Below are 11,091 nucleotides of genomic sequence, written 5' to 3'. Positions count from 1 at the left end.
AAGTTCACATATTTATGCTGAAATGCATTCTGATTTGTGTGCATATTTCCAACTCTATTACAACAGAATGCAAACTTTAGGAGACCCTGCAAGATGTAGCAGATTACTGATGGTAACCACATGGAGCCTACACTTTTGTGTGCAAGACAGACTGAGCAACCGCATCTGTAGTCAGTTTGTGTCTTCTTGTAGTTGCTTTATGTCTGTTTGTAACAATTGTGTTACTTTTTACTCACTTTTCATATCTTTTTAGTCATTTTGCTCATATTTTTAACTTGTTTTGTCTTTTTATTGTTTTGCAAATCTTTGTATTTGTTTTATTTATTTTTGCAGTTTAGCGCATTCTTTTAGTGGTTTTGCCATATTTGGAGTCTTTTAGGCTCTTTTTGTCTTCATTTGGGCTGCTGTTCATGAAAACAGGATCTGTGGAGTTTCATGATTAGAAACAGTCTCGGTACTAGTTTTCTATTCTACTTTACTGGAAATGTATTTTAAATAACAAAATATTTAAATGCTTAACATTTAATGCTTAAACATTTGGAGGATTGCTTCATAAACTGAAGTGTGTTAGGTTGTGCTGTGAAAATCTCATGCTCTTTGCATACAGGATGTCACACTGAGTAGTCATCTGAGATATGGTGTCAGTGTAATGTGTGACCTTTTTTAGAAAACAGGTGCTAAGAGCTGGTTCACAATATTATTTATGTTCTTTCTTGCTGTCATTAAAAGCTTGTGTAAACCTCTAAAGCAGGGCTCGGCAAGTTGGCGTGGCCTCGGGGCATTTTTCCTACGTCATCAGATGGCGGGCCATCAATATATTATATCAATATATTTAGCAGTTTAAGGGTAATATATATACATAAAAATATAAGCATTGTGCTGACTTGTAAAAGTAAATGAATAAACTAATAAAATAATTATATAAATAAAGAAATATTATTCCCGCCCTCTCGTCTGCAATGTTGTTTACTCACCAACCTAATTGCTGTGATATTTGGATGCACTGCTACACAGAAAAACTTGCAGGATGCCCTGCGCATTAAAATGACATCTCTAACACCAGACATACAGAAAATGGTGAAAGAAGGGAAATACCAGTTTTCCCAATGAGTCTTTCAAATGTTGTAGTTATCGATCCGTTTTTCTAGTGCTCATATTGGCTGTTCTGTGTTTCTGTCTTTTAGGATCACGTTGAATCCCCCTTCAAAAGTCCTCCAGATGAAGCAGTGCTCACTGTTCATAAAAACAAATGCATAATAATAATAATTAAGTTGTTATAATAATAAAGAAAGTGTCTGAATATGTCCTTTATTTAATTTATATGCTCAGCATCATGGATGTGAGTGCAGCAGTGACACAACACAGAGTGGTTCTGTCAGGCAAGCTGCAGCACAGTGCGGGAGAGGAGGGGAGGGGTTACAGAGCGACTCACAGTGAACCTTTGAAAGTGTCAAATTGAACTCAAATTAATAGTCATAAAATAACATAAAAAAGGATTGGACGCTGTTCGTGTGACTCAGACTCATTCTATATAAATATAACGTTTCAAAATTCATCCGGCGGGCCAAAAATATTTCAGGGCGGGCCAGAATTGGCCCGCGGGCCGGACGTTGCCGACCCCTGATCTAAAGCTTATAATGATGGTGCTTCTACATCTGACACATGAGCCCACAAAAGAATCTAATGTTGAAAACCAGGTTGAATGCTTTAGTACATTCCTGATGGTTAGCAAGACTCAAAGCTACTGTACTGACTTCTAGACAATGTCTTTAATTCTAGACTTGCACTGATTAGACATACAAATGGATGAGTGGAAAATCAGGTCATGGTTTCTGTTGTCAATATATTCTCCCATAGACACGACCCAAATCTCTCCCACACATGCTCAAAGATAGCAGATGACTTTCATAGTTGTGAAGGTCTTCGGTGGTGAAATCTGAAACCAGATGGCCAAATAAATTTTCATCACCAGCATTATGTACCCCCACATTGACCTCAGAACAGGTTCAGTTAACACAATGCTAGTCTGAGCAAGTGAAAAGAAATTGGTTTCTGCAGCTTTACACAGAAGATCTTATCGAAGAGGAACCAGTTTCTTAAGAATAACAACCCAGTAGTACCTCAATTATAAACTTAGAAAGTGCACAATAATGCTCCAGTAATTATAATTCAATAATATAATGTGTTGTTCTGCATAATAAGAGCTTTTACTTTCAATACTTTAAGTATGTTTTCATGCTAATACTTCTGTGTATTGACTTAAGTAACCAAAGTATTCTGTGAAATGAAGGTCTGACAGTGATGCTTGATGAAATCAATTAGATTTTATGCTGTGGGGACATAGACATCTTTACCAAATTTCATAGCAATGCATCCAATAGCTAAACAGACATTTGATTCATAGTTAAGAATGTCACTGTCATGGTGAACTTACAGGATCACTAAAGACAGTAGGTACCATGTCTATGCAAAATTCATAGCAGTCCATTCAGAAGTTGTCAAAATATTTAATTCTCCACCAACAAGCCAAAATTTCCATCCCTAGAGCTGTGTAGATGCCATTTAAAAAACTCTTTATGCTAATAGTGGAAATTTCCTGGCCCTGTCTGCTTGTTCATTTACATTTTTTAAAACTGTATTTATAAAAATCCCCATTTTCACCTGTGCTGCGCATTTGCTCATCAGAACCTTTAGCAAGGGAACTCGGTACAGTGTAGGCCATGCCATTTTTGTGCAGTGTGGGTAGGTTGCAGTTTGGTGCTGGACTGTGCCATTGCATATGAGGCAGGGGGTGGCATGGCAGTTTCATGAGTTTGTCAGTTTTTCTCTTCAACTTCCTTATTTGTCTGTAAGTGCTGCTTCCTCTTTCACTGACTGGTGTGTTCTTCTTCAGGGCACAGCGCCGAATAGGTCTGCTATTAATCTGCCAGAGAAGAACAAAGATACTACTCTACACTTTACACAGTAATGTGAATGCAGTCTGATTCTGGCATTGACTTGTCTTCAATGTTAACGACAGACCGAGAACATTTCTGGTGCCTAGTCGTGGAGCTTGTGCAAAACCGGTGAGTACAAAGAGGTTGAAATGTTTATTGACATATGAACGTTCTTGAAGTCCAGCAGCACTGTGACTGTTGTGTCCAACTTCTGTCTGTCTCCAGCACTGATGTACCCCTTCATCTAAGTGTTTAATGTGACTGTGCCTGAGGGAAGGAGACAGAAAGTGAAATGTGTGTGTCGGCATGACAGCGATGTATGTCTAGTAGCATACAGTGTGTCTGGGTGTGTGTGTGTGTGTGTTGAGTGTGTGTGTGATGTCAGGAGACACCAGCACCCTGTCCTGGAGGAGCGTGTCTCCCACCAGCCAGTCAGTTTCCTCGGATATGTCTCCCACAGCAACCATCACCAGGGACAGTGTCTTCCCAGTGAAGATCATCAAAGTGTGTTTCCTTAACAATAGCTCCAACCTGGGCAAGAACTTCAAACTGGTCCGTTGTGAGGAGGGCTGGACCATCAGGGTATAGTCTACTGTACTCTATTGTTTATTCTACTGTGTGCTACTCTACTTTACTCTACTATTTATTCTGTCATGTGCTACTGTACTCCAGTAGCACTGTATTCTACTTCCTACTATATTCTATTGTACGCTACTTTACTGTAAACTTAAACTTTATGTTACTGTACTTTCCTATTTACTTTAGTGTAACTCTGCTGGGTGCTACTATATTTCATAGCTCTCTACTATTTCATCTATTGCACTGTATGCTATTATTCTCTACTCTTCTTTTATTGTACTCTACAATACTGTACCTTACTGTACAATAATGCACGGCATTCTAAGAAGTTAGCTTTAGATTGTAGATATGAGAATCTACAAGATAAAAAAGATCATACTTGTACAGATGTTGTTTTAAAAATGGTTTGTTAGGTACATGAGGCTTTAGTGATCTGTTTCCTCATTATCAACATGTTTTGTTGCAAACCTACAGTGACTGTCAGCTGCTTTTACAGTGTCACATTTAGATTTTTAAATCCCAGAGACATTCCTGTGTAATTATTTCTATGCCAGGCTATCATCAATGTGGTGCTGTCCAGCGGCTGTGTGGGTCCAGATATTAAACACAACCTCTCCTACGGCCTCCTCCTCAAACACCTCAAGTCCTCAGAGATACACTGGCTGCACCCAGACCTGACAGTGTCTGAACTCACTCAGCGCTATGAGCAACAGCACCTGGAGGCCGAGTGGAGGTCAGCATCTCTGTCTCATCTCTGGCTGGTTGAGAAGGCTACAGCTCTAAGATCATTTGAAACTAGTTAAATAAAGTAATACTGAATAAAGGCTTAACCTAAAAGTTGTAATACAGAAACACTGGACTGGGAATCCAATATCCCTGAAAAGCTAGCTGAAATGCTTTTGTGATGTCCCCTAAATGAAATGTGCATGACTAAGCTATATGTTTGTCCAGATATGACCTGAGGATCAGATACATCCCATTAGACTTCATGGAGAAATTCAAAGATGACAGAACCACTATGCTCTACTTCTACCAGCAGGTCAGTTGTGCTGTTATTTGAAATGGTTTTCTCCACTTATGCTTCATTGGATGGTTGTTTATAAGCTAATTTTACATTTTGCATGTGTAGCTCACCTTCTGTCCTCTGAATAAAATCCTCAGGTTTGTGTTAAGCTTAGCATTTAGAAACAACTGGAACTGTATCACTATCTAATTTTACCTATAATGAGTACCAAGCTATATGGGTCCTTCCAGGAAACCTCTTAGGAGATCATTTAGAAATAAACTTGAATTTTCAGACTTGGAAAAGAAAGTGTTACCCATGTTTGTTTTGTATGCATATCCTTGAAAATTATTTTGAGTTTTAGATTTTGGGAATGAGGCCATTTTACAGTATGCCCTCTAAGGACTCGGTGTAGAATCAGGAATAAGGTTAGTTAGGGGTCAGTGTTTGTAAGGCTCTAGTTAACAGAGAGTTTATCCACAGGTACGAATCGACTATATGCAGCTGTTTGCATCAAAAGTCAGCGATGGCATGGCTCTACAACTGGGTTGTCTGGAAATAAGGTAATGTACATCTACAGCCTCATGCACATGTCTTAAGTCCATCGCTGCTCCAGATCTAAGGAGGACAGCCGCTGTACAAAGTCTCATATTCTTTATGAAACATCGAAAGCTGTTGGTTCACACATTTCTAAAATGTATATTTACTGTACTTTGCAGGAGATTCTGCAAAGACATGAATCCAAATGGACTAGAGAAAAAGTCCAACTTTGAACTTCTAGAGTAAGTTGAGTCTTACTGTTGTATGTGGGCTTCACCTTTCTCCTCCAATTGAGTTTGCGCCAGGCCTTTTGTGCCCATGTGTTACATGCACTGTCATCCAAGTTTGGTTTCAACTCATCCTCAAACAAGTGACACCCTGCAGTGCACCTATCTGACCAGCTATCTAACCATCTAACCAGGTGTCTGACTGATAAATGAAGAGTGAAATGACACGATGCAGTCTGCGGTTAGCATACTATCTAACCAGGTGTCGCTGGATCCTAGTACTCACAGCGATACAGCTGAATACCCCTGCCATAGCTGGTTCATATCCATGAGAGAGATTAGAAATGTTGCTTTGCAGAAAGAAGTTTGTCCTCTCTGTGTCTGCATATCAGGCTCCATGTGTGTGTTTTGTGATGCTGGTCTGACTTCCCTCTCTAGGAAGGACGTGGGGCTGGACTTGTTCTTTCCCAGAGAGCTGATTAATAGCATGAAGGTAGGGAGTTACCTGGTTTGAATGTCTTAAACCTGTAGCAATCTGCATGCTGAAGTCACATAATGTGATGAAATTAGTTTGTTTGAATTTCTATTGACTGCTGTTTGTATTCAATGTGTGTGGATCAGCTCAAGCAGCTGCGTCGGTTGATCCAGCAGACGTTTCAGGGCTACTCGACTCTGAAGCAGGACGAGTGCATGGCCAAGTTCTTCAGCACTCTGGCTCAGTGCCACAGCTACACACAGGAGCGTTTCACCTGCCAGCTGGTGGTGAGGTTTCACTTGGGTTTAGAGAATGTTTTCACAACTTCTTACTACAAGTTTTAAAGAATGAAACCATCCTCTGTTTAGCTGTATGTGTCATTACCGTGTGTGTATTTTTAGGTGTAATTTTGAGCGATACCTCAGGTAAAGCAAATATTGGCCTCGTATATATCTTATTATTGTGTGTGTTTCCTGTGTCTATAGCACGGCTGGAGTTTAACAATAGACTTAGTCATCGGCCCTGAAGGCATCAGTCAGCAAACCGAGAACTCAACAGTGAGCTTGAACTCTCTCCGTCTCAGCTTTTGTTAACTGCTTCTCGATATTGATGGTTGATTTATTTCATACCACATGATTATTGATTCCTGTTTGATTTCTCCTCCTTGTTCACAGCCCGTTTGTCTGGCCACATTTGCTCAGGTGCGCAGCATCTCCTGCTCTGCAGATAGTGATGGTCGGACTCTGCTCACTGTGCACATAGAGGGAGCGAAACAGGTAAGTTATTGACCTTTGGACAGGGGCAAGTTAAAAAGAGCACTGACCTCTGGTGTACTCTGTTAGAAGAGGCAGTTACAGTTAAGCCGCAAAGCTTTTCAAGCAGACTAAATTTCTTGTATGTTCAACCCTCCAGCCTCTGTCAGTGCAGACTTCCTCCCCGGCTGTAGCAGAGAACATGGCCAACCTGATTGACGGCTACTGTCGACTGGATGGCAGCTCTGAGAGCTCGCTCATTGTCAGGCCCAGCAAAAGTACAATAATGACAATAATGTATCGAGATGCAATAAGGATGTTCTTTGAGATGAGTTAAATTATAATGAAACAATGCACTGGAACAATCTCACCCTTTGACATTTTTAATCAGAGTTGAGTCATTTCTTTTAACAACCTAGGTTTTGCTTCTCTACTTTGGGTCTTATTTTTCATGAATTTTAATGGCATTACTCACCAAATCCACAGCAGCATTCACTTTCTGTTTCACTTCAATTAACTGGTTTTAAAAATAACATTGTGTAGAACTTATTTAAAGCTGTCACACTCTTAGACTGTGTAGCAATGCATCCAAATATCACAGCAATTAGGTTGGTGAGTAAAATGTACCTGAAAAGAATAATGCCCAGATGTAGCAAAATATGGCCATGTGTAAAACCCTAATATTTACATTTATTATTCTGCATTGACAGCTACAGCTAAACCATGTGTCTGGTTCTTACAGGAAGAGACTCAAGGCTGAAACTGCCTGACATCCCAAAACAGTGAGTGAGATGAATCACAGTGGAAAGTGATGCTAGGGTTGACACACTCTGACTTGTTTCCATCATGGAGATAAGTTGGTGGAAGCATTTCATGTGTAGATGTTGCTTATTAGCATTTTTTTTTGTCTTCCTCCTCCTCCTTTATGTTGCAGTCATTTTTTCAAAGGTTTCTCTCTCAGCTTGACCAAAAAGCCACAGACATTTAAGCACTGCTGCACAAACATGCTCATTTATAGCTGAAACGTCACTGACTGATTGTTTTAAAGAAGAAATTCTAAGTAAAAATGTCTCTTACTCTCTTTCAGTGGTGGCTCCTGTGGTCCTGGCAGAGGTTTGAATATGTACAATGACTGATTTACAAATTTAACAGATACATGATTAAATTAGTTATTGTTCTCTTTACCTCCCTATTGTTGAATTTTTAATCTGCTCTGCTTACATTAAGAAAAAATGTACATGCAATAACCAAAAATGATTTGTTTTCTGGAGGCCTTTTTTGTTTGGCTGTGGCCTTACACAAAACCACTGTTAAACCCACAAGTTCAACATTTTTCTTTAACTTCAGGTTCTGATATTTATGCTGAAATAAAAGAAAACACAAAAGACTCAAGTGGTGAGTAGTGTTTCACTGATTTATCAAAATCAGTTCTTAAGAACCCATCTTTACCATGAAATCCCCTCATAATACATCACTACAGAGGTCCCAAAATAAGGAGTCAGTTAAGACATGTTTGTGTTTAGATGGCAGACAAAGCTGAGGCCCACTTTGCTCCCACTGAACTGGAGCAAATATCTGAGCTTCTTTTCTAAATTTCCTTCATAAGCTTTAACATGTAAGTGACTGGTGATGTAAATAGAAGGTCTTTGTCACTATACTGGGTCCACACTACAGTGCCTGAATGCAGCACATTCATATCAAAATGAGTCGAGGTGTTCGAGGTGTTTCTTAATGTCTGTGTCCAGAAAAGCACAGGATTTCAAGAGATGATGTCATTGTGGGTCGAATCCTGGGCGAGGGGTTCTTTGGAGAGGTTCATGATGGCGTCTATAAAAGCCCAGTGAGTTTTCATCTATTGTTTCAGCATAAGTCACTCCCAAAATCACACTAAGCATCAAACAAAATCTATAGGTCAAATCAGCTGTAATGTGCTAAAAGTATATAAAAATCTGTTGCATGCCTGTGTGTGTCTGCAGACAGGAGAAAGGATCCGTGTAGCTATCAAAACATGTAAGGACTGTTCAGATGATGTGATGGAGAAGTTTCTCAGTGAAGCTGGTGAGTATGTGGCCCCTGCAGTGATTATTTCCATTTTACAGTGCATGTCTCAGTCACACATTCAGCACTCTGGGTTCATGTGGAGACCTATGATGCAACCACAACAGAAAATGTAAAACTTTTCCTTATATGTAAAATTACAGAATTTTATTTATATGAAAATAATAATGATGATTGCTTTAATCACAGTAAACAAACACAGAAACAAGTCAACTGAAAGTGTAATGAGAGAAGAGTGAATATCTGAGCTGGAACATTTCAGGCTTCTGCATGTGCTTTTGTCAGAACATTGCTGTAGTCAACTTCCTGTTGCTGGTTGTGGCTTTGTGACAAAGTAAGACTGGAGGCTGCAGCAGCCTCACGAGAGATCTTACCTGAGCTGAGTGAGAAATTTGCCTGGAGACATAGAGCGTGAGCCACAACAGAGGAAAGGCTGTGGGATGTATTTGGTTCACTGAATGTCTTTATACATTTTGTGGCACTCGGATTATTATTTCAGTTACATTTCACACATTCAGCACTGACCACGGCAGCCATAGGTGAAAAATGATTAAGACCAAGAATGTGATGTTTCTTGCTATAAGACAGTACTTTCACATTATGAACTGATAAATCAATATACTATACAAATACAGACAGGCCACAGTGTTAACTTGGAAACAGAACATGGAAAAAAAACAGCAATTACGCAAGCTCTGCTACACAAAAGACAGTGGTTAGATTCTTTTTTCGGATGATGGTTTTAAAGTGATGTTAAACCAAAAGCTCAGGGCTGCCTGGTGTGGTTTCCTATCTCCTGTCAAGCCAAAATGCTGCTCATCACTTCCTTTCTTAATTCTGTCAGTCTTTCTCTGGTAATAATAAATCCTGAAATTGTGCTACTGTATTGATCAAAGGTGTATTTCTCTGTCTATTGCAGACTTAATGAAAAATCTGGATCATCCCCACATCGTGCGTCTAATCGGAGTCATTGAAGTCCACCCTGTCTGGATCGTCATGGAGCTCCTTGAACATGGAGAGGTGTGTGTTTTTGTGTTTGTACACGTGTTTCAGAATAGGTCACCTGCCTTTGTATTAATCATGAAATTGTAAAACCATAAAGTAAAATCTGATGCTCATTATCAGCGTGATCATCTATCACATCTCTTCAGAAAATCCAGGCTGTATTTATACAATATGTTAATGTTCCTTCCTCACCTTAAATTCAACAGACAACAAGTTCAAGGTTTCAAGAAAGTTCACCTAAGAAACTGGTCTGAAGTGATTCAATTTTAACTAGATAAATAGCGTATGAAGTAATTACCCAGCTATGTCTCGCAGTACCTTCAGGAACAGTGTAACTGCAAGCTGTACTGTATCTTGTTTAAGTAAGTGGTTTTTGCTCCCATGACAGCTGGGGAACTATCTGGTGAAAGAACAGTACATCCTGACCATTGCAACATTAACCCTGTACTGTGTTCAACTCTGCAAAGCCTTGGCTTACCTGGAGGGGCTCAACATGGTGCACAGGTAACATGGCCTCATGTATTTGTTAGATTCTTGTGCCTTTAATGCAACATTACAGCAGTGGAAAATTAAAGGTTCCCAGTGTTTTATTTAGATGTGTTCAGTTTTTTTAGAACTCTGTCCTCTCTTTGTCCCCTCTGTGCGCTGTAGAGATATCGCAGTGAGAAATGTCTTGGTGGCATCTCCTGAATGTGTCAAACTTGGTGATTTTGGCCTGTCTCGCTACATTGATGAACAAGAGTATTATAAAGGTACACACACATACACTTGCACAGAAACGTCTGTGGGCAACATTTCAGAGAATCGCAGTGCAGAGGAATCGTGATGTCCCGACTTTATTTGGTCCATTTCTCTTGTATGTGCAGCCTCCGTCAGTCGATTGCCTATCAAATGGATGGCACCTGAATCCATCAACTTCAGACGCTTCACCACAGCCAGTGACGTCTGGATGTTTGGTGAGAAATACATGTACATCTTATTGTGTTTTTTCTTCTGTCTGAACACAAATATATAAGCTTATACACAATCAAATTTACATCTAATATTTTAATTGAATTTGTATTTTAATGCTTTATCTATGTGTGTGCAGTGTTAAGTACTTTGAATTGCCTTTGTGTAAGAAAATGTATTATTATAGACATAAACATGCCTTGCCTACAACAGATACAACTGTGTATGCAATGAGATATCATTCATGACTCTAACTTTAGCTATAGCCTGTGTGAATGCTTTGTGAAATGTGTGGTTTTCACTGACACAATGTCAGAGCGCTGTAGGCTGTGGTGGCTTGCATTCAATATAAAATGTGTTTCTAATATTTTGTTGCTTGTGCTAAATTGGAAACTAATGAAGGATCATTGTGTGGGTGCTGTAAAGCATCCACACTATGTTCTCCTGATTATTCTGGGATCTTCCGTTCGTTTTTTGGCATTTTATAAGTTCAGCATACATTCAGCTATACAGGCCATTCTGGTATCTAACTGTTTAACTCTTCAAGGACATTCCTACTTGTATT

General features: G+C 39.5%; 1 protein-coding gene across 1 annotated transcript in view; it reads left to right on the top strand.

Annotated features, from left to right (window-relative positions):
• The first annotated feature begins 2,887 nt into the window (after positions 1 to 2,887).
• Positions 2,888 to 11,091, top strand: part of LOC109960575 (protein-tyrosine kinase 2-beta-like) — a 14,630-nt gene continuing 6,426 nt past the window's right edge. Inside the window, exons 1-19 of the mRNA XM_020600772.1 lie at positions 2,888 to 3,065; positions 3,162 to 3,518; positions 4,070 to 4,248; positions 4,467 to 4,554; positions 5,002 to 5,081; positions 5,238 to 5,300; positions 5,724 to 5,778; positions 5,907 to 6,047; positions 6,246 to 6,317; positions 6,435 to 6,536; positions 6,673 to 6,790; positions 7,255 to 7,294; positions 7,600 to 7,625; positions 8,258 to 8,352; positions 8,489 to 8,570; positions 9,490 to 9,590; positions 9,964 to 10,079; positions 10,227 to 10,327; positions 10,442 to 10,531. Coding sequence (XP_020456428.1) covers positions 3,315 to 3,518; positions 4,070 to 4,248; positions 4,467 to 4,554; positions 5,002 to 5,081; positions 5,238 to 5,300; positions 5,724 to 5,778; positions 5,907 to 6,047; positions 6,246 to 6,317; positions 6,435 to 6,536; positions 6,673 to 6,790; positions 7,255 to 7,294; positions 7,600 to 7,625; positions 8,258 to 8,352; positions 8,489 to 8,570; positions 9,490 to 9,590; positions 9,964 to 10,079; positions 10,227 to 10,327; positions 10,442 to 10,531 — 1,753 coding nt within the window. The 5' untranslated portion in view covers positions 2,888 to 3,065; positions 3,162 to 3,314. The remainder of the gene's footprint in view (positions 3,066 to 3,161; positions 3,519 to 4,069; positions 4,249 to 4,466; positions 4,555 to 5,001; positions 5,082 to 5,237; positions 5,301 to 5,723; positions 5,779 to 5,906; positions 6,048 to 6,245; positions 6,318 to 6,434; positions 6,537 to 6,672; positions 6,791 to 7,254; positions 7,295 to 7,599; positions 7,626 to 8,257; positions 8,353 to 8,488; positions 8,571 to 9,489; positions 9,591 to 9,963; positions 10,080 to 10,226; positions 10,328 to 10,441; positions 10,532 to 11,091) is intronic.

The sequence above is a fragment of the Monopterus albus genome, unplaced genomic scaffold (genome assembly GCF_001952655.1).
Source record: "Monopterus albus unplaced genomic scaffold, M_albus_1.0 scaffold48.1, whole genome shotgun sequence".
Lineage (NCBI taxonomy): Eukaryota > Metazoa > Chordata > Actinopteri > Synbranchiformes > Synbranchidae > Monopterus > Monopterus albus.
This window is presented reverse-complemented; position numbering and strand designations above follow the sequence as displayed.